Source organism: Mercenaria mercenaria, chromosome 5 (assembly GCF_021730395.1).
Source record: "Mercenaria mercenaria strain notata chromosome 5, MADL_Memer_1, whole genome shotgun sequence".
In the NCBI taxonomy this organism is placed as follows: domain Eukaryota; kingdom Metazoa; phylum Mollusca; class Bivalvia; order Venerida; family Veneridae; genus Mercenaria; species Mercenaria mercenaria.
The window spans coordinates 65585185-65609460 of NC_069365.1; the positions used below are offsets into that span (position 1 = coordinate 65585185).

At 36.1% G+C, this 24276-nt stretch overlaps 1 protein-coding gene across 1 annotated transcript in view; it reads left to right on the forward strand.

Annotated features, from left to right (window-relative positions):
• The window catches only part of LOC123558473 (uncharacterized), a 94683-nt gene that overhangs the window by 67320 nt on the left and 3087 nt on the right, over positions 1 to 24276 (forward strand). Inside the window, exons 29-43 of the mRNA XM_053544651.1 lie at positions 412 to 453; positions 839 to 970; positions 2625 to 2887; positions 3119 to 3203; positions 5975 to 6073; positions 9166 to 9319; positions 9756 to 9922; positions 14030 to 14092; positions 17261 to 17414; positions 17783 to 17949; positions 18285 to 18347; positions 19674 to 19824; positions 20971 to 21137; positions 22179 to 22319; positions 22797 to 22999. Of these exons, the coding sequence (XP_053400626.1) occupies positions 412 to 453; positions 839 to 970; positions 2625 to 2887; positions 3119 to 3203; positions 5975 to 6073; positions 9166 to 9319; positions 9756 to 9922; positions 14030 to 14092; positions 17261 to 17414; positions 17783 to 17949; positions 18285 to 18347; positions 19674 to 19824; positions 20971 to 21137; positions 22179 to 22319; positions 22797 to 22999 (2051 nt within the window). The remainder of the gene's footprint in view (positions 1 to 411; positions 454 to 838; positions 971 to 2624; positions 2888 to 3118; positions 3204 to 5974; positions 6074 to 9165; positions 9320 to 9755; positions 9923 to 14029; positions 14093 to 17260; positions 17415 to 17782; positions 17950 to 18284; positions 18348 to 19673; positions 19825 to 20970; positions 21138 to 22178; positions 22320 to 22796; positions 23000 to 24276) is intronic.

Consider the following 24276-nt stretch of genomic DNA (forward strand, 5'->3'; position numbering starts at 1 on the left):
CGTAAGAAAGGGATGTTTTAATCCTAGAAAATGTTTTTTAGGGAAAAAGGATAAAGCACAGTTATATACAAATCAACAAAACAAATAAAACGATCCATGAAGAATTAGGCCGAATTTGACTTCTGTCGACATTTACAGTTACTATTATTTGGTCTATCAGTTTTAGCATGTCTTCTTCTAATCACATTATTATGTCGGATATACGACAATGTAGTCTAGGAAAAGGCACTGGAAGCGCAAGTACCTGAAGGATATTATTAACTTCAAGGCTAGTATGTTCATATTGGTGAAGCAGTAAGTAATGTTATCTAATGAATTAATGTTTTCTTGTTACCATAGTATTCATTACATTGACCGTAATATCACTTGATTTCTATCAAGATTTTGTAAAATAAGTTTGTTTTTTTTCAGCAACGGAGTCCTACGGTACCTTTACGTCGTCGTTTCCATCAGGTAAAACTAGATATTGGTAATTTCAAACCAAATACGTCCACTTGTCGGCCACACTTAACCTAGTCGCCCACGGAACGAAGTTATTTGAACTTGATACATTCATAGTAATCATCATAAATTGTTGGGTTTTTTTATTTAGGTCTACGTTAGAAGTCTATAGGGATGCTGGTTTGGTTTCTTAATGAGATCCACATTTTACTAAAACTGGCGTGTTACAGAGAACACGAATTTTCAAAGGAGTACATTCATATATATTTAATACAGAGGGCAATATTTTTGGGAGAAAAAAAAAACAAATAAATATCTAGCAGATCTAGAGTAACACAAGTGTTTTAAAACTTCTTTCAAAACGTCATAAACAGGTGTAATTTCTGAAATTTAACAGGCTATAACTGTACATTTACCCACGGTCTCTGCGAGTGGCAACAGGGATATAATGATGTATTTGACTGGACAGTCCTATCTGGGAGCACACAATCACTTGAAACAGGACCATCTGGTGACCATACAACATACTGTAAGAATTTAACATTATAGCATTCAAACGTTTTGTATTTGCTGACAAAATATTTGACATTAGCTTTTGGTCTTTTTTAACATTAAATATAATATACTATACATTTACTGAATGGCTAAATACTCGAAATGTTCCTGACTCGTTCGTTATATAAATTGTCGGTCTATAGTTTGTGCTGTATAACCGGTTTATATTCAATACTAAATTTTACTGGACTAAAATGCAAGTTGGAGGAATTTTATAATCAAACTTCATTGTAATTTTATGAAATAAAACACTTTAGACATCGGGCAAGAGTTTTGACTATTAGCCGGTAAACCAGTCAATAATTATTATATAAGTGCTTTTAATATTATATGATATTAGAAAATTATTTTTCTTAGATTTATTTTCAATTATTTTATTTTTAGCCCAGTAAACATGTGTTAGATATAAACCGGTCATAAAGCTAAAACTATTGACCGGAAATTTATATAATGAATCCTTTTTTTAAATATTTATTGTTTATCATGCTGACGTCGGCAACCTTTACTGCCAGTCATACAACTGTCTAAATGGATGAATTATTGTCACAGATAATGATTTTATGAACTTTATTGCATTTATTTGAGCTAAAACAAACTGCAACGGGATATATTTGGAAAAAGATACTTAATAAAAGAATCTAATCGATATATTAAACTGCTCGTGACAAGTAGTGAAATGTCTAAAGCAAATTTATTTTAGTAAAATATTTCCTATTCCCTACAAATATTGCTTTGAAATAAGAAGAAAACGTTTGTACCATATAGTGATACTGTTTCATCAAAATGCATTTGTCCATTTATTATTATTCAACTTTACAATATTTCACACTGTATTAGATCGATTGCGCACATCATATGACACAGGTAGAGCTAATACAAAGCATAAATGAGTCAATATGAGAAAACCAGGGCCAATACAGAATTCAAGCATTTTGATTGGTTTAAATGAGAGGGCCAATACGGAAAAGTCACTTCTGTTAGATTGTTAAATGACGCCATTTTGTGTTACAAAAACAAATCATACATTTCAATAGTTTTCACATCTTAGACAGAAATATTATTCAACATGTTCACGTAATAACCAAGTAAGACTGAACGTACGTACGTACGATGTCGATGTACGCGTCTTTGTAAATTATAACGATACTTTTGGCTTATTTGTTAATGATTGAGTACAAACAAGTTCCTATCAGCTGTTCTGACAATTTTCAAGAAATAGTTTGAGAAAATATGCGAAACTGAGATTAATTGAAAGGATGGGATTTATCTTAAACAGACATTTTGATTATCTTAAACAGACATTTAGATAGTGTGGATTATCTGTGCAATAATAAAAGCGATTCATATGCTGGGAAGTGGGTGCGCACGAATGTCAGTTGTAAATTGCAAACAATTTGGGATAAGAATAAAATGAGTACAAATTTGTGTCACGTTGCCTGTAGCGCACAAACTCTTGGAGGTCAAGTCCCCTTCCCCTCTCCGCCCCTGCCAAATAACAGCCAATATTTTTAGTCTTATAAAACACACTGAGCATATGTCTCAAACTGTTACAAATCAAACATGTTTTAAAAAATATCAAATAACAATGCAAAACTGAAATTGCTTGATATTAACATTGAATATTACAGATGGCCGGTATGCATACATAGAAACCTCCAATCCCAGACATTCATCAGACTACGCCGATCTTGTGGGACCGTACTTGCATATCAACTACTGGGAAACCAAATGTTTTTCCTTTTGGTATAACATGTACGGTAGCACCATAGGACGTCTTAATGTTTACAAAATGCACAACAGTCAACGTACCACTGTATGGACACTTGATGGTAATCGGGGACCTGCATGGCACCACGCTTTAGTAAATATTACTGGAAGTGGTCAAATTCAGGTACAATTTTAAGATTGTTTATTTTATTTGTTGCTGTCTGATAAAAACGCAGTAATATCTTAAAATATCATATTTTAATACATTTGGTCAATAAATTAAAGCATGACACTAAACAGTATGCATTGAAAATTGTAGCTATCAAGTGTTACGTGACGAGAAGCAGGTTGCTTGAACGCATACAGTTTTGTAATTATATTTAAACTATGCGATGTTTTTCTTTCATGATACCAGCTGATCATTGAAGGAGTTGTGGGACAAGATTTCCATGGAGATATAGCGATTGATGACACGGAATTAACAGATGGCGAATGTACAGGTCGGATTATTTTGACAATAACTAAAATGCAATGTGCTTGCAATCTTTACCCTCCATGACCAAAATTATACTCTCTTGTCTGGCGTTACTGTATAGTCACTTCTTCACCATTACCATCTATATTCGTAATTTTTTTCGCTTAACTATCTTTACTATCATAGATCAAGTGTGATATATTAAATTTTGTAATACACACTTGTCTATATTAACAAAATTGAACATAATTATAGTCAAATTTAGTACTAGTTCTCATTCCGGCTGTTTTAAACCGGATATGATTTTACATATATCGGTAGAATTACACTTTTAATACGTGCGTGTGTGTCTCCGTGCGTGTGTATGTTTGTGTGTTTACAAAATCATGTCCGGCCGATAACATTGTTGTTTCTTTCGGATTTTGAAATGCCTTGGCACAAATATCCATCATAACAAGACGACGTACCGCCTGCAAAATTCAGACCTCTAACTCACAGGTCAAGGTCACACTTAGAGGTCAAAGATTTAAGGTCATTCTTATCCGCCCTATAACTTGGCATGTATGGGTATTCAAATTGATGTCGCCTTCAAGACCCATACCCCTACCTTTCAAGTCAAGGTTCAGTTAAGGGACCTCCGTGGCCGAGTGGTTAAGGTCGCTGACTTCAAATCACTTGCCCCTCATCGATGTGGGTTCGAGCCTCACTCGGGGCATTGAATTCTTCATGTGAGGAAGCCATCCAGCTGGCTTACGGAAGGTCGGTGGTTCTACCCGGGTGCCCGCTCGTGATGAAATAATGCACGGAGGGGCACCTGGGGTCTTCCTCCACCATCAAAGCTGGAAAGTCGCCATATGACCTAAAATGTGTCGGTGCGACGTTAAACCCAACCATAATATGACTTGTTATGTGCAAGATTTTGACCTCTAGCCAAAATGCCAAGATCACCGTTAGAGTTCAATTGCTTTACTTTTATAACTTTTGTGTGATTTGATGAATATTCATATTAGTTGGCATAAACATTCACCACTACCAGATGCATCACGTATAAAACCTAGATTCCTCACTCAAAGGTCAAGGTTACACTTACAGGTCATATAGTTTATTTTATTTTTCCTGTCCAATCTGTAATATTTGTTTCTTTTTTTTTTAAATGTTAATATAGCTTGGTACAAACTTAAACAAAACTAGGTAACAATTAACCACTTTAAAGATGAAATAGATACTGACGATCATGTTTTCCTTTTAAAGCCATCACATAGGTAAAGTCTACATGTTCGATTGCCAAAGTGAAATTACTCATAGAACTCACACTTCTGTGTCCTAAATATCACAAAACGAGGGCATTCGTGTCTTGTAGACACATTTCTAGTTTTAGTATTAGTTGCTTACGAATATAGGACAATCCTCGCACCCCGGACACACAAACACCAAGACGAGGGCAGCCGTGTCTTGTAGACACACTTCTGGTTTTAGTATTAGTTGCTTATGAATATAGGACAATCCACGCACTCTGGACAACTGAACACCCAGACGAGGGCATCCATGTCTTGTAGACAAATTTCTAGTTTTTGTATTAGTTGCTTACGAATATAGGACAATCCACGCACGCTGGACACCCGAACACCAATACGAGGGCATCCGTGTCTTGTAGACACATTTTTGGTTTTAGTATTAGCTGCTTACGAATATATGACAATCCCCGCACCCTGGACACCCAGACACACAGACGAGGGCATCCGTGTCTTGTAGACACATTTCTAGTTTTAGTATTAGTTGCTTACGAATATAGGATAATCCCCGCACTCTGGACAACTGAAAACCCAGACGAGGGCATCCATGTCTTGTAGACACATTTCTAGTTTTAGTATTAGTTGCTTACGAATATAGGATAATCCCCGCACTCTCGACAACTGAACACCCAGACGAGGGCATCCATGTCTTGTAGACACATTTCTAGTTTTAGTATTAGTTGCTTACGAATATAGGACAATCCACGCACCCTGTAATCCAAACACCTAGACGAGGGCATCCGTGTCTTGTAGACACACTTCTGGTTTTAGTATTAGTTGCTTACGAATATAGGATAATCCACGCACCCTGGACACCCAAACACCAAGACGAGGGCATCCGTGTCTTGTAGACACATTTCTGGTTTTAGAATTAGTTGCCTACGAATATAGGACAGTCCACGCGCCCTGGACACACAAACACCAAGACGAGGGCATCCGTGTCTTGTAGACATATTTCTGGTTTAAGTATTAGTTGCTTACGAATATAGGACAATCCACGCACCCTGTACATCCAAACACCTAGACGAGGGCATACGTGTCTTGTAGACACATTTCTGGTTTTAGTATAAGTTGCTTACGAATATAGGACAATCCTCGCGCCCTGGACAACTAAACACCCAAACAAGTGCATCAATGTCTTGTAGGTACATTTATAGTCTTAGTATTAGTTGCTTACACATATAGGAAAACCTACGCTCCCTGTACTCCCAGATATGTATCAGTTACCTCTGATTTTGTTTAATAAAGGCCTTGATTTCAAATAAATATATTTTATAGTTATCCATATTTATAATTCGAAGTAATATAATGTTTGATAAAACGAAGAACATGATCAAATTTAGAAGGGGAAATAGTGTCCGCAGAAGCTGTATTCAGTTGTTCGCAAGTCTGTAGGTATTTACTCATGTACTTTTGTACATTCTAACAGATTTTTTTCAGCTACATGGCTTGCTTGTGTTGTGAAAAAATAACAGTTTTACATTATTTATTTCTGTATCTCTAGGACAATGGGATATTCCAGAATATTACACATCTGATCCTTGGTCTAGAGAACAAACGACCTATGATCCATGGAACCATCATACAACCGATTACATGCATGGTAACAAAGTTTGGTTAAGAGAAATTATAAGCAACAAGTAACATTACTACTACATATCTACATTGGGCGAACGGTTCTATGTTATACCATTTCCCGATATCTTTATAACTGTACTGTTTGCAACTTTGGAGACGAGCCTGCATCCACATTTCGTCACATTCGAAAATATACACAGTTTCATGACATCTGAAAATTTATCTTATCTAAAGTTATCAGGTTTAAAATTTTACAAAATCGTCAATTATTTAAAAAGAGAGGTAAATTTCAAAATTGCATTTAAAAACGTCTCATTTTTTATATTTTGAATTATTTTGACGATTTATCTTCAATGGAACCGTGCCAAGTTTCTTTGATATATTTTTTAATTTAAAAGATACCTAACTTTAAATTAACAAATCCCTTTAGGGTCCTACCTGAATGCTAATTATGAAGCCGCTGTTTCAAATAAAAAAATTGCAACACGGTTCCCTAGTCAAATCATAATCCTTTGAAAATGCCGCGTGTAAATTACTGTAATATTATATGTAATAATAAAAATGTTACTGTAATAAATAAAGCTTTAAAATCATGTAACAAAACTAGGACCGTTAACTTCTGTTGACCGGTCTCTTCTGATCCAGTCGGTAATTTTAAATTTTAGTTTTTGTCGGCATGGACTGTTTTAAGCTTAAATCACGTAACAATGGCCTGCCTTACGATATACCTAATCAAATTTACTAAACATCATAATTTAATAAAACAAGAGGACCATGATGGTCCTGAATCGCTCACCTGTTCCCACATGACCCAGTTTCGAAGTGAGTATGACGTTGTTTTTTCTATTATTTGACATAGTGACCTAGTTTTTGAGCTCATGTGACCCAGTTTTGAACCTGACCTAGATATCATCAAGATAAAAATTCTGACCAATTTTTATGAAGATCCATTGAAAAATATGGCCTCTAGAGAGGTCACAAGGTTTTTTATTATTTGACCTACTGACCTAGTTATTGATGGCACGTGATCCAGTTTCAAATCTGACCTAGATATCATCAAGGTGAACATTCTGACCAATTTTCATGAAAATCCATTCAAAAGTATGGCCTCTAGAGAGGTCACAAGGTTTTTCTATTTTTAGACCTACTGACCTAGTTTTTAAAGGCACGTGACCCAGTTTTAAATTTGACCTAGATATCATCAAGATGAACATTCTGACCAATTTTCATGAAGATCTTATGAAAAATGTGGCCTCCAGAGAGGTCACAAGGTTTTTCTATTATTTGACCTACTGACCTAGTTTTTGAAGGCACGTGACCCAGTTTTGAATTTGACCTAGATATCATCAAGATGAACATTCTGACTAATTTTCATGAAGATCTTATGAAAAATGTGGCCTCTAGAGAGGTCACAAGGTTTTTCTATTTTTAGACCTATTGATCTAGTTTTTGATCGCACGTGATCCAGTTTCGAGCTTGACCTAGATATCATCAAGATGAACATTCTGACTAATTTTCATAAAGACCCAATGAAAAATGTGACCTCTAGAGTGGTCACAAGCAAAAGTTTATAGGACGGACGGACGGACTGACGCACGGACGGACGAACGGACGACGGACGCTGCGCGATCACAAAAGCTCACCTTGTCACTTTGTGACAGGTGAGCTAAAAAATAAAGGAACACGTAAATATGTACACGTACACAGCGGCTGAGCTTATCAACACAAACGACTGCATGATAATTATAGTAAGCAGACAAAAATTACATACATGAAGATTGAACACAACAGAGCTATTAATAATTCGTTTGTTGCATGCATATCTGTGCAAATCATAACATTTAAAGCCTTTTTCTATAAAGAGTGAGAATACGTCAAATTGAAACTATGAAAGTTTGGTCTGCCAAAGCAAAAATAAAACATTTTAACGTATAAAAAGGAACCGTTCCAACACGTGCACGGAAACGTTGGAAATACGAACCAGTTTCTGAGAACGGAAATACAATACATACGCGTTTATATACATTCACTGCAAAAGTCGACTTGGTAACCAAGAATGTAATCATCTTTGATTTTTTTTCCTTTGTGTAAACGTTTTGTACCGCCATGCAAGTATATTACATTAAGCTGAACAACAGTGATTCAATAATGTATAATGAATAAATAGTACAGTATGGCTTTCATATGCTTAGCTCTAACCGAAAACGACAAGTTGAATAAATAGTAATATTTTATTTCAATTGTGAATTCTTTCACTGTTTTAAATTTAAATAAGAGTTGTCCTCTATGACCGTGTGTCTTAGTTACAACTGAATTGTGTTCAACATGCACTTAAACGTTAACAGTATCTTTAAAAAAGGTACACGGCCGCATTAGCCAATGCACACTTTAAGCTACGAAACGTCCATGCACTTTATAAAGCTAAACAAAATGTAGTTCTTAAAATAAAAATTTGATGTTTTTATATAGAACATATTTTACAGAACACATATAATTATTTTAATCATAATGTACGAAACTTTGACAAAGAATAAGTCTAAAAAGGAGGGGCCAAAAAATGTGGGACGAAATGACCAATTTGAAATCGTCAAGGAATACCAAATGACCAAAATGGAGACGAGTTGACTGGGGGGTGATCACTCCGAATCAGAAGGTTTGTAGTCGAACTCTGCCGCAGTTGCACAACCGAGAGGATTCAGGTTTATTACGTAAGCGATTTCCACAGGAGTCTTACAACAGATTATACTGTCTAACAATACAGCTCAGAACACCTGCACAACCCATCAAGAAAATATCATCTATTCCATTCGAAACCCTGTAGAATTTGTCATCCATCAATAAAAACATACTGTTTTAATCAGCTGTTAAATGACCTTCATCCCAGATATTTACTGGAAGTCAATGTAAATTCAATACCGGCCGGAAAAAAAAACAACAAAAAAAACTTGAAAACATGAGATTTTTATGTAAAACACAGTTAGTGAATTTTATTATTACATTACCTGACTAGACAAGCATGTTTTCAAACAAGGACAGTCTTGAAGCAACAGTTCTCTTATTTTCCTGATACCCTTTGTGTAATTCAACTATGTGGTTTATATTTCTATATATTTCTAGGTTCGCGTGTTCGTCTTGCGAATGGGCATAATTATTACTCTGGTCGTGTTGAGGTTTATCACAATGGAAAATGGGGTACAATTTGTGATGATGAATTCGACCATAATGACGCTATGGTGGTGTGTAGAATGCTGGGTCTCTACCAGGGCAGCAGGTACACGTGTAAATAATTAAAGCACGTAGGCCTTCTATTATATTGATTAATCACATGCATCACCTAAAATAGATTAGAAAATTTTTTATCACTATTTCACGGTATATGTATTGCCACGAAAAAAATATTATTATGATATCTAATAAGTTTTAAAGGTGTAATGTATACCTGTATAAAATTAACACCACGATTATTTAACTTTTATAACAGCCCCTATTTAGAACGAAAACTTCTATAGTAGCTCATGCATGATGGATTTTTTTTGTCTTCATCTTTATTTTAAAGTAATAAGTACAAGGTTGAAATGACAGTTGACCAAAAACACCATGCATTGTCATTGCATACGTTTATACATACACTAAATCCATATTATCAATAACGTGGTATTATTTATTGGTTATCAATCAATTTTTCATTCATTTTCAATTTCTGGAAGATATGGTATAGTACATTCTAATGCTTATTACGGAGCGGGCAGCGGTCCGATATTACTGGACAATCTCAATTGTAACGGCTATGAAACAGATATCAGCTCATGTATATCTAATGGTTGGTACAACAACAACTGTGGTCATAGCGAAGATGTCGGAGTTGATTGCAGAGGTAAGCAGTTAATTGGATTTATTCGATCTATTTTTATTAAGTGATAAGTGGACCTGAACATTTCTTGTCCTTCCGTTTGCACACACTAACGAAGTAATAGAATGACAACTTCTTTACATCTTCTATATATATTTATTCCTTGAATGAGCTGGTTTGTTGGAACATTCTTTTGTTGATGATTCATGATCTTTCTAAGATTCCAACAAGGGGAAGTTTCCATATACCAGGTATATATAACGTTACATTACGGAAAATAAAATTAGTCTGTTATAAAACTCAGAAATTAAATATGGAAGTGAAATCGAGAAAGTTATTTGTAATGTCGAATGTACAAATAGAATACACATGTATAAGATACGGAATAATATTGCTGTCCTGAAACACATCGTTTACATTTTAAAAACAGAAATGAAAGAGTTACTGTTCTGAACAAACGTGATAAGATTTGTTTCTGACAAATTGGACAAACATACAAAAAGAATTGTTAACATTATACTCAAGAAAATTCACACTTTGCATCTGTTTAACCTTTAGTCTGCTAAATTTCTAAAATGGACTGGTCCATCAATTTGGGCCGTACCACTTACTATTTAAAGTGGTGTTCAGTTAAAATTTACTAATTTAATACTAGTAGCAAACAGTGCAGACCATGCTGGCTGATCTTGGTCTGAATTGGTCACTTACCGCCAGCAGGCTAAAGGTTAATGTATTAAACTGGATAATCGTAAATAAAACATTAAATCCATCATCAAATCATTTATAATGCTGAAAGAGTTCTTAAAGTCAAACTAATATTGAAAAAAAATATTAGTAGTTTAAAACTTAAGAAAATAGCCATTTTAGTGTTTATGACGTGCGGGGTTATTTACTTATCTACTTTCCTTTTAAATACATTAATTTCTAGAGTTCAATTTAGTTTAAGAAAAAAAAATGTTTATAACTTTCCAAGTTTATATTCTTCCACTGCCTTACTATTTGAGAAGACGTAAAAGACAGAAGAAACATTAGAACAACATTAATTTTCCTGGTTGCATGTCTTATACCATTCTACAAAGTCATGGTGTAGTATTTACCAATGCTAAGTACGCAGTATAAATCAGAAAATGTTAATCCCAACATATATTTCTGAACTAATAATATATTTATTTCCTGTTATAGACTAAACTTTAAAGGCAGCAATTATTTCATTACTCAAAGGTCTAAACATTTGCAACGATATGCCTTTTTTCCTGGGTTTTGGTCTTACATAAACGCTGTGTACGACGTCACCTTGTTGCTGTGACGTCAAAATATTTGAGGTAATAAACTTTCAAAAGCTTCTTGCCTGAAACCGCAAGTCCTAGGCCTTTGATATTTGGTATGTAGCATTGCCTCATGGTCAAATTATGCCTCTGGGATGAAAAGAGGCACCGCCCGGGGGTCACTTGGAGCAAGTAGCCCTTATAACTCAATGCTGGGGTCTCTCCAACTAATAGGGAGGTTGCACCTGAAGTGTAGATAACCTTGAAATCAAAGGTCAAAGTCACTGTAACCTTTAGTACCAAAACAACCTTTATAACTCTGCAATGCTTATGACTAGTACCCTCAAACTTAATAGGGATGTTGGTCCTGACCAGTAGACCAGTAGATGACCCTGTGGGCAAAGGTCATGGTCAAGATCACCATGACCTTTAGTACCAAAATATTTGGTAACTCAGCAATGCTTGGGGCTAAGACCTTAAACTTAATAGAGAGGCTGCTCCTGACCAGTAGATCACCCTGCGGGCAAAGGCCAAGGTCACCTTGACCTTTAGTACCGAAAACCTTATAACTCTGCATAGCTTGGGTCTACGACTCTCAAACTTAGTAGGACGGTTCTTTAAGTGAGTCTGATATTCACTGACCTTTACCATAACTGTCAGGATACTGGTTATAAGACCCAGGGAAGTGCCTACGCCTTTAGTATCTTGAACAATGAAATGGGTCCTATCCCTAAGGTGACTATGTCTTAGACTAGCTGACAAACGAAATAGATTGTCCTTTGTTAAAAACGTATAGCTGGTGAGACCAAATATCTCATATATAGAATTTTCCTCTGGCTACCTTGCCTAAATGATTCGTGTACCCATGATTCGTAAATGATTTCTTATTATAAGCTAGACGCTAGAGACTCTATACTTGACTGGTCTTTTTGTTGAAGTTCCCGTCAGACAATGTCTTTGAATCAACAACATACGAGTCCTATCGCATAGATGCTCGGCCTCTGTCCTCTTAACTCTATATGATTGCCCTGACTCCTGGATGCTCAGCGCCTATTTGCTATCATATGTAGTATTCAACTACCATATAGGTATTATCCCCGATGCCTTGGCTGTACTTCGCCAATAATGCTGAACCGTATATAAGCTGGAACTCTCCTACTATCTCAGTAGATTACCAAACTCAGGGTCTCTGTCTCAGCTTCCCGATGCTCAGCCTATATATGCTATCGTCTATAGCATTCAACTACCCTTAAGGTTAAACTCCTATGCGCTGGCCCTATAGCTCGGAACCTTATCGAAATTCTGCTACTCTTCTTTAGTCTACGTACTTCTATTTTTTTCCTTTTAATAATTTATCCGCCCTGACAGTGTAGTTGCAATAACTTCCTTATCAAGGTACTTGGATAAATTATTAGTTGAATCCTCGATGTGCCTTCTTCAACCGCTGGATACCGAATGAGCTCTCTGTCATCCATATACCTATTTATACCCCAGCAGACGTGCTATTTTTAGAACTTGTTTCTGATTGGTCCAAATTTAAACATAACGTTTTACAACGAGTACTTGCTCTATCAAATATCTGGTTCCCTTTAACTTTTGTATATGACATAATGTGCGAAGCTGGGACCCAGCTATCCATATAATGAACCCAAATCAGCCACAAATAACCCAAATTCTTTTAATTACAGCAATTCAACAAACATTATAGCAATGACAACCTGAAAAGGGAGTCAAACACTATCTGTGCTTATGTGTTACGTTATCAATACATTAAATATACAAATTATTCTGACAATAACCTTCTGCTCTACATTCGTTTTTTGAAGCTACAGCAATAGACCACTTGTACTCTTTTCGCATGATAAGAAACAAATTCCAAAAATCTCTTTTGCCCGACCTAAATTTGAGCTCGAGACCTTGAGTCCTCTAAACGACTCTCTACCACGTCTCCATAAAAACTAGCTAATAGGCAAAGGAGTAGAAGTGCCGTATTATACCTCTACTTCACATGGCCATCTTGTTATCTACAGTACCTTGAAATCAGAGCAAAACTTATTTTGCCTTACAGACATACCTATTGCAGTCATTAAAATGTCTTCATACTTTGTGTCCTGCATATCCTGGACTTTACTTTTTGTGCCCCAACCACTCGGTATTAAATTTGGTCTGTCCTTGCGTCCAATCCTGGGGTTCCACACATTGATGACTAATATTTAAAACAGACATTGCAACCGAAATTTTACAAGATGATCATTATATATTTATATAGATGTGCCCTAGAAGGAACTTTTGCAATGCTTTAACTACCGAGTGTCGCTTGGAAAGTTTATTCTGCAACAAACGACTGCTTGCATATCAACGAATTTTATAAGCGTCTAACAACGCTGATGATGAAAAGTCTATATGCAATCCTCTGAATGTTTTTGAAATACCATCCATTGTGTGCGACGCGCAAAAGACAACTCTGCGCAGGTGTTATTTAAATCATTACCCGGGGATTATTCGAAAACGCGGATCGGCGTGAGAGACATTAAAATTAGTACATTTTGAGAGGAGATAGGAACATTGCGTTAGGTGTTTTACATGATGTATAATTAACAGTCAGTAATAAATATCTTTTCAAAGAAATGTATTTAATCAATTATGCAGCTGTGCTGTGATCTCTTTGTATTTCATCAAGACAAAAATAATTGTTAAAAAAATCCGGCAGAAATTATTAAAATCTTCTGTATGAAAACTTTTCAAGTATTGACCATATATTTATTGACAGATTATTAGTTACTTCTAATACTGTTTCTTGTGCGAGAGGTAAATTAGGCAAAGGAATTTTACAATAAGAATATTTAATACCGTATTCTTGTTAAAGGGTACTACGGATTGGAGCAGACGACTGCCTATCCCTGGTGGATACATCAAAGTACAGAATCAAGTGAGTACTTGGAGAAGCACTTCTGAATGTTTATATATTGAGTCTTGCGCTTAATACTGTAAACATTTGGTATAATGATTTTCCCGAAAGATTTTATCCGAAAAGGGTTTATTGCATTTTGTAAATTCATGTTTACTGTTGATTCCTTTTCTTCTTTTTTCATAATTAAAGTTTTTAAATACATGTCTCTAAAGAGTTGCAAGTATTTTTTCAAAACTTGTGAGAATTACCAAAATACTCCCACAGTGAATGTTGAAGCATTGTCGAATTTCGCTTTTTTCAGGTATTGTTTTAATTATTTACTGAACGGCTGCGAAAACATCGTCAAGCAGCAATCGAGGGGTATTCAAAAATACACGGAAAGGTGTTCTTATATCTCTATTTCTGGTCCCACTTTGCTTAAATTTAACAGTATGATAAACAAACAATATTGAAAGCGAATACTTACATTACAAGGGAAATCATGAACATTGTGTATTCACCGTTTCTAAGGCAACGTTACTAGATCTACCACTAAAACGGCCAATGCATATATGCGTCGAATAGCATTTCTGTTGCAAATGTTCGATTCCAACGTTAGAAAGAAAGCAAAATCAAAACACCTTTATCTTAAACATTGTTATTGAATGTTCATGTAATGCGCAGGAACGTCAATATTATCTGATGATGCTTACGTCATTTCCTTGCAAACATTTATTATATATTCATGCTTTCTAGGGCGGCCGTAGTTTCTTGTGTCCGTCTTTTATATCACAAATTTGCGTGCCTTCGATTACTAAGCGTCTGAACTAAAAAAAATGTTTTATTTTCCAACAAAATACGCAAAAGTAAAATATATTGCCCATTTAAACCGGACCATTTTGTATATTACTTGCGTGATTATGAGAAAAGAGCTCGTAGAACACGAAATGCCCCCCTTTGACGCATTCAGAAATTTCGCAAGGAACATAAATTATTTGGTCATTGTACACAAAAATTCTACTGTTCTAGGTCAATATAACCTTGACCTTTGACCTACTGACCTCAAAATCAATAGGGGTCATCTGCTGGTCATGATCTTCCTATTAAGTTTCGTGATCTTCGGCCAAAGGGTTCAAGTTATTGTCAGGAAACGGTTTAACTGTTCCAAGTCAATACGACATTGGCCTTTGGCCTACTTACCTCAGAATCAATAAGGGTCATCAGCTGGTCATGACCAACCCTTCTTACAAGTTTCTAGAGCCTAGGCCAAAGCATTTTCAAGTCATCTTCCAGAAACTGTTTATCGATGTAAGGTCAATGTGACCTTTACCTTTGCCCTACTGACTCAAAACCAATAGCGGTCATCTGCTGATCATGATCAACCTCTCTATCAACTTTCATGATCCCCTACCCAAGCGTTTTTGAAATCTCATCCGGAAACCGTTTAACTGTTCCTGGTCACTGTAACCCTGACTTTTGATCTACTCACCTCAAAATCAATAGAGATCGACTGCTGGTCATGACCAACCTCCTTATGAACTTTCATGGTCCTAGGCTCAAGCGTTCTTGAGTTATCATCCGGAAACCGTTTAACTGTTCCAGGTAACTGTGACCTTGACCTTTGTTATAATGACCTTAAAATCAATAGGGGTCATCTGCAGGTCATGACCAACCTTCTTATCAACTTTCATGGTCCTAGGCCTAAGCATTCTCGAGTTACATTTGTATCATCCGGAAACTGTTTAACTTTTCCAGGTAATTGTGACATTGACCTTTAACCCACTGCCCTCAAAATCAATAGGAGTCATTTGCTGGTCATCACCAACAACCTCCCTATCACTTTCATGATCCTTGACCCAAACGTTCTTGAGTTATCATCCGGAAACTGTTTAACTGTTCCAGCTAAATGTCTGCTTAACTGACCTTCGACCTACTGATTTCAAAATCAATAGGAGCCCGCCCGTTAAGCTCAGTAGGGAGAGCGTTGGTCTACGGATCGCGGGATCGCGAGTTCGATCCCCGGGCGGGGCGTATGTTCTCCATGACGATTCGATAAAAGACATTGTGTTTGAAATCATTCGTCTTCCACCTCTGATAATTCATGTGTGGAAGTTGGCAGTTACATGCGGAGGACAGGTTTGTATTGGTACAGAATCCAGGAATACTGGTTAGGTTTACTGCCTGAAGTTACATGACTGAAATACTGTTGAAAAACGGCGTTAAACCCAAAACAAACAAAACAAACAAAATCAAAAGGGGCCACCTGCTGGATATTACCAAACATCCTATCAACGTTCATGATCCTATAGGCCTAAGCGTTCTTGAGTTATCATCTGGAAACGGATTGGTCTATATACAGACTGACCGGCCGACCGACATCTGCAAAATAATATACCCCTCCTTTTTCGAAGGGGGGCGAGGGTTGGGGGGGTGCATAATAAGCAGACAAATAAACGGGCAACGTTTGCAATTCTGGACTAACACTGGCTAGACGTAGACGACTGCATTTACACAAATCTAATAGTTCACGTTTACGGAGTGCTGCCCGTGAAGTGTTTCTCTACATTTCTAGACACTTTTCTGTCGGAGTATTTGTTGATGCAAGGATTAAGATTTGATAAATTGTCAGATTGTTATGTCGTGCCTGTACGCAACAGCAATAATATGCTGAACTGTTTATTCTAAGGACGCGCGTGTACGTAACAGCATTATTATGGAGAGTGCAGATCTACGTATCGCAAGCGTGAGTAAATAAATAAATGTGTAAATCAATAAATTAATCAAGTTAAAGAAATAGAAAATGACATTGTTAAACTATTTGCGATTGAAAATGAACTATTTGACCTTATAATCTACTCCGGGGGAGCAGTTCCAATATTTTTTTCCAATTCTTTCCCCAAAACCAACATTTATTCAAGTTTATGTAATATTCGTGGCTTATTACACGCGTTCGATCATTAGAAGCGTCACATTTCCAGAAAGTAGGCACACGAGTTGGGAAATTGGCATTTTTCATGATACTTTTTACCTGTTCCTGCCAGCAAAGTTTACGTGATAACAAAAACGATTTTTAAATTACAAATCAGGTATATTCATTTGGATGCGTTTTGTGTTTCAAAAGGATCTTATTGTAAATTCGTTCTGTTGACAATGTATCAAGTTAATAGCCGTCTCTCTTAAACTTTAAATGTAATTTATAATGGCTAGGTATATCTGTACGTTTGGTAAATGGTCCGAACTACCATTCCGGGCGTATCGAGGTACAGCGTAACGGGGTGTGGGGAACAGTTTGTGATGACTCTTTTGACCACAATGATGTCAAAGTCATTTGCAAAATGCTTGGTCTTTTCAAGGGTGAAAGGTAAGTACAATTATCAGTATATTAGCTACTGCTCTCTTTTGTTCTTGCGGTCCTTATCCAATCTCTTAATGAGTATACCAATTATGTATCAATTTAAGTGAAACTGCTCTAGAAGGTCATGACCTTAAAAGATCAATTAGCCTTTAAATACTCATATCTTAACGTACTTTATGGTGTGTTTGAAATCTGAAAGCATGTTATTCGTTTCTACATAAATATATATACTTTCATGATTGATATCGTAGGCTAAAATGTTTTTAAATGACTCTCTGTCATTGAAACTATCTTTGGTCCTAGGAAAAAGCAGTGTTTCCCGGTTATTAGCGTTATATTGATTAGTGTAAACTATTTCATGCCTTATATTTCAGCTACGGTCGTGCGTACCATAGTGCTTATTTTGGGTCCGGATCAGGTCCTATCTTTCTGGATGATTTGCAGTGCTATGGCTACGAAAGTGACATCAATTACTGCAGGTCAAATGGTTGGGGAAATAATGACTGCGGACACTCAGAGGACGCTGGTATCGACTGCTACGGTATGCAAGTCTGTTATTGAAAACATTGTATTAGGTCTCACTAGACATTATAATTCAAAATGCCGTTCATGATCGTGAAAAATTAAATTTGACACGGCAGGTATCGGCTTTTCCACTAGAACTGTGTTATAACTCTTCATGTTTAAGATTCATATGACTGTTATATAGTTAATTGATAAAATTAATGTATAACTGAAGTATCTAAGCATTTGTAGCTTTAACCGCATAGCGCAGTTATTATAAGATCCCTGTTTTTCGAAAACAAATAATTATGTAGTCAGAGTAAAAGAAGCTTTTACCTTTATGTGTGTATTAATGAAATTCCATTACTTTAGCAACAGCTTATGAATTGACAACAGATATTCCTTGGTGGTTTCATCAAACATCTCCATCCGAAGGTAATCTGATTTACTTAATTTCTGCCAATTGCTCAAGTACAATAAATACTTTTGATAATATTCATCGTTCTCTTAAACATTTATAATTGTAATCATACAGTATTTACTATTTTTCCTCCATGTTAGGAATAGTTTTCAACTTAATAAAAAATATTATATAGTTGTGATACAGAATTCTTTAATATCGTATTATCTTTAAAGTGATGAAAGATACATGAAAGATACATTGATGTACAACCCACAGAAGCAGTGTTATACCCTGGTCACAAGAACGCTAAGAGTTCCGTACGAGTAGGTTTTAAGTCTATTTTGGCAAACTCGTACGGCGTCCGCACGGACATCGTTCAATCGTACGCCGAGTTTGTTTCACCGTGCTCCCGAGTTCTTTACTAGCTCGTAGAGGTTTTCGAAGTAGGGAGCAGCTCGCAAGAGCCCCATACGGGAGTCGCACGGTCCCGGAAACCCGTACGGTTATCGCACGGGTATGAAAAACTGAGGGACTTGCTGATGCTCGCACGAGTATCGTAGGGACTCGCACGATCAATTTACGATGTCCGTACGATATTAAGGACACCGTACGGAGAACGTGCGATGTTCGCACAAGGCTTGCAGTGCGTTACGATCAGCTGAGTGGCTACAAAAGGACATTTTACTCAGACGTCGCAAAACTAGTTTTTTCTTGTCGTAGGTACACCGTACAGACATCGTACGGACACCACACGAGTTACGGCCGGGCTCCTTGCGAGTTCCGTACGACTTGTCTGCGATGTCCGTACTGATTTATTCCTGCCGCAAGGACAACGGACACTGTGCCGTGCGAGCACCGTACAAACTCGCGAGCACTCTACGAGGTACGGCCGGACTCCCTGCGAGCTTCGCACGACTAGTAGGCGATGTCCGTACGGATGTCCTACAATTCCATCCTTTTAAGATCGTACGGAACCCGTAGGTACTGTGACCAGATGCTATGATTGTACAGAGTCCGTAAGGATTCTAAAATTGGTGGACTCGTACGATTTTTTAAAACCGTACGGACATTGTACGGTTTTGTGACCAAGGCATTACCGGATAGATGACAGAATTTTTCGAATACTTCTTTCAACTGAGCTTGATGAGTAGACTGTTTATTGTTAAAGTCAAGTCATTAACCCCTATCCTCAAAAATACAAGTCCCAGATCCTTTGGTTATGAATTACGAGCAAAATATAAATATTACATTACCCGTTACCATACATGCAGAAGAGAACATTTCAATACTAGGTTCGGAACTTTAAAATAGACTACATTTGACTTTGAAATACTTGTTATCTTTCTTTTCAAAAATAGAAGGCAGAATACGACTAGTTGGTGGTACAGCTAGTTCCGGTCGGGTTGAGGTTTTTAGCAGAGGACAGTGGGGAACAATATGTGATGACAACTTTGACCACAATGATGTCAAGGTTATTTGTAGGATGTTGGGATACTACTACGGAGAAGAGTAAGGCCGGTACATTATTTGAAACTTAAATGAGTGGCAACTGTTGTATTAGTAAGGGAAAACATAGTACATGAAATCTATGTAAGATTTGTCATATTTCAGACTCGCGAAAATTTGATAGATGCCCAAACTGAAACAAATTCAAGAATAGTGAGTACCTCACAGCCATTGATCTATTTCTCATTCACTTTCCATATTTACATTTTGTAGTTAAATTTGTAAAACAATTGGTAGTTCTGCTAATAAGGCAGATAAAAATACAATCCCAGTTGAATTTATAACACTTCTGCCGTAAACTTAAAAATATATATATTGTTTGTCATCATGGGAAATAATGTCTGAAAATTTGAATGCCTTTAAACAGTACTCGAGTCCACCATTTCAGTAAACATGTATAGTGGCATGTGTCACTACAGGTATGAAATATATAATTTCCCTTTTTGCTAAGTTTTGTAAAACCAGTAAAAGTAATGTAACATAGAAGTTATCCGCTAGGAATACCATGCTGTTCAATCGAATACAGTGTCTTTCAATATACTGTGCTATCTATGTTGAGTGGTTTCTATAAGGCTTTGTTATGCATTTGTTAGGCACGTCCTACCTGGTTTATTTTTACGGAATTATTGCCCTCAGTCGATTATTATTCATAATGTTTATGTAGAGATTCTTGTCTACAGTTGATCTCAAAAAATCTTATCGAGATTTTCATTAAACTTTACGGGAGTTATTGCCAATGGTATTAATCTTTAGTTGTGCATATCGTTAGCACGTCCCACTCGAATTATTTCTGTGGAGTAACGGCCCTTTAAAACGTCATTTTTGTTTATCGTTTGTCAAGACTACTTCTCTTATACTATGAGGGATTCGAAAAAAACTTGAATAATATGAATGAACAGAAACAAGCCCAGTTATACATGTATTACATATAAAGGTAGTATTGCAGGAAGTGAAATACTAGAAATGCTTGTAATTAATTCTATATAGTTTTAATTGATTAGTGAAGTAAACGTTTAATACCTTTTGGCCGTAACAATGCACATCCACTTCGCTTACTTATTTTATTATTGATGGAAAAAAGTACATCCAAAGTCTGGTTAAGCTGCTTTGATAATCATTTTATTCTGTATCTGATTGATATTTTAACAGCTATGGTGTTGCGTACTCGAGCGCGCATTTTGGCAGCGGGAGTGGTTCTATTATTGTGGATGATCTTCAGTGCTATGGGTATGAAACAGAAATTAAGCAATGTCCCTCGCAGACTTGGTACCATCATGATTGCGGACATAGTGAGGATGCTGGCGTAGATTGCTCTGGTAATCTAATGAATTACTATTAACAATTTGTGTACATATACATGCTTCCCTATTTGACTTGGCTATGTTGGGTGGATTGTCTTTTGATATGCTATTTCAATGAAATATATTAAACATATTCGGGCCTGTGAAGGCCTCACTCAATAACCAGACCTCTTAATACCTTAAGTCTGATTGTGGCTGAACACACCAGGCAGAAGATAGATAGATAGATAGATAGATAGATAGACGGACGGACGGACGGATAGATAGATAGATAGATAAATGACGGACGGACGGACGGACGGACGGTCGGTGGATGGATGGATGGATGGATCACGATGACGAATCTGAACGACAATGATTTTATTCAAGAGCAAATCACTGTTTGAGATATATTATTTCGATTCTAACACGTTATCAAGGATTATTATCTGTATCCTTTAAGTTATACTCCAAATATTTGCCTGAATGCTTTGGATTTCTTTTCCATATGGTCGTTATGACTATGCAGTGAATACGTTGCACGATAACATAGTTTCATTCCACTTTGTTAAACAGGAAATGAATCATATTGTGTTAGAATAAACGCTATAGTGAATTATATCTGTTGATAACACAATGGCTGAACAAAAATCAAGTACATGTGTACAAATTTCGGTTGATACTTCTGATAATATTAAATATTGCTTTTTTCCAGTTGATAGTCTGTTTGTTTTGCGTGCACTTGGTGATTTTATTTTTCGATCTTACACTCAGTGAAACACGTAAATTTGATATCTTCTATGTGTGTTACAGGGGACAACAATATTGGTGGTTTATATGTTAGTTTCACATGTCTATTCTAACTTTAACAGGTTAAACTGCCTTTACAAACTTGAAGCTTTATGTACTACGATTGTTATGACGTCATTAAGCTCTGCGACAGTAAATCAACGGTTTATATGCCGTAAAAGAAGCTAAACTGACCCACAGAAACCCCTGTAACAAAAATTTATTAGAACTTTGGACTAGTTTGGTTTTCTTTTGTTCATATAATTTATATTTCAATGACATTTACAGCATACAATTACGAAGAAACAACGTCATACACTACCTACCCCTGGTGGTTGACAACAAGATATTACACAACTTACAGTACATCTTTTCCCTGGTGGAGAACGTCAACTTACAACCCTTGGTGGACACATTATACTACTTATGGTCTGTTTTCTTGTTTTCTGAGAATCGTATCATTAATCACATGACATGTATATAATTACCGATATTTACCAACTCGCATTCAGCAGAGTATTGTTGAATGAATTTCCCGCCTTTCAAGTAACCTTTATGTTTCCTTTTTCTGCGTGTTCATTGGCTGAAATGACCATCTGCTTACAGGACTTTTGCATTTGTGCAATCATAGGTAGTTGTCATGAAAGGATTGGCTACCTTCTAAAGATTTAACTCATTGTTATTTTTTTAAAGTATACAGTAAATATTTTTTTCATATAATCGAAACAAAAACCAATTATTATATTGCTTTGTTACCGTAACGATATGAAATGTTTTTAGCAATGTTAAGGTCTGCAACAGCTATGTTTCCAATGTCTCGCTTTTAAGTTGTGTCAGCAACACGCATAAACTACTTACCAAACATTGCCAAATAATGAACATGTGCTTCATGTAAAATTATTTCAGGGTACAGTCTCCAAAATGCGATTGTTGTTAACTGCAACGAGTATACATGGAACATTGTGGTTGACATGAACCGACTGCGACAGATCTATCCTAATGCTAAGGCATCCGATATTTACCTTGGAGAAAACAAATGTACTGGCTTAGAGAAACATGGACATCTCACATTTCAACAAGGACTCGACGAGTGTCTTACAAGCGACACAGTAAGCTGAGCTAAATCATATACATATACGATATATAATATTTGTTTTTAATTTCATTTTTATACGTGTGTGTGTGTCAGTCTGTGCGCGAACGCGCGTGAGTTATACAACAGGCATGTTGACATGAGGCGAATACAAATTTCTTTGTGTAGTAAAGAATTATATTGTTAAACAGCACAATGAGTGAGTGTTGTAGTTATATTGACTACATTGCTAGAATTTTAGCAGAAACTAAAAGCGTTATAACTGGCTTTGTGTACAATGTTACAATATTAAGGTATTGCAAGTAAATGCTGCCAAAAAACAAAGTTGTATTTTCCCAGATATCAAAACGACATTTTTTCATTTTATAAGAATAAAGATCTTCAGGTTGTGATATTGGGGTGCAGTTATCTTATAATGGAAGTTTTATTACTATTAGCAAAAACTGGCTGACCCTTCAGGAAGACAGTGCTCTCTTTAATTAAGAACTTCTCCCAATTAATGATGTTCAGATCATGGGTTTCCGGTTATCTGAAGTTTGGTGGAAAGTGAATACAATTATTGTTAGAAAGTTTCAGCTGTTATGCTGACTGAAAGCAAAGTATTTGAAATTGTATGTTGTATGTAGAGCTTGATATGACACAGGGTTATTACATATTCAGTAGAACAGTATACTACACATGTAAAGTTATAGATTCGAAAAGGAAGAACATACTGCATGTATATATGTTACCTATTATTGTAATTTTCACAGATTACACGCAGGTTGGCAATGTACAAAAGCCGTTAAATGTTAAAGGTCTCTCTGAATATTGGTTGCATAAAAATTGGAACAGCAAGTGTATCTTAATAATGAAGATTTGGAATTAAAAGATCAGTTCCAGCCTAATTCGGTTTAAACCAGGGTATATGCCCGTTTATAGTAATTTCAGTTTTAACATATATTTAACTATTTTTCCTCAAGGTTTTATTTATTCCTTTGCAAGTATTTATGTACAAATCACTATCTTTATATAGAACATGATACATTTTGAAATAGGTACAGGAGTTTGCGGACTTGCCAGCACTGTTCTCAAAATCTTTTCGGGGATGTACTTCACAATTCAGTTCAGTGTAAAATTTCATTTAAGAATGCTAGACAGAAAGATTTGTCATCATATAATTTTTAGAATTGAAATGTTTTAAAATACGTTGAGCTTCTGAATAAAAACAATTTGTTAGCTCATTCGAAATATGATTCTGTATGTAAAGTTATCGCTGCATCATTTAAAATAGTTGTACTTATCAATCGTGTC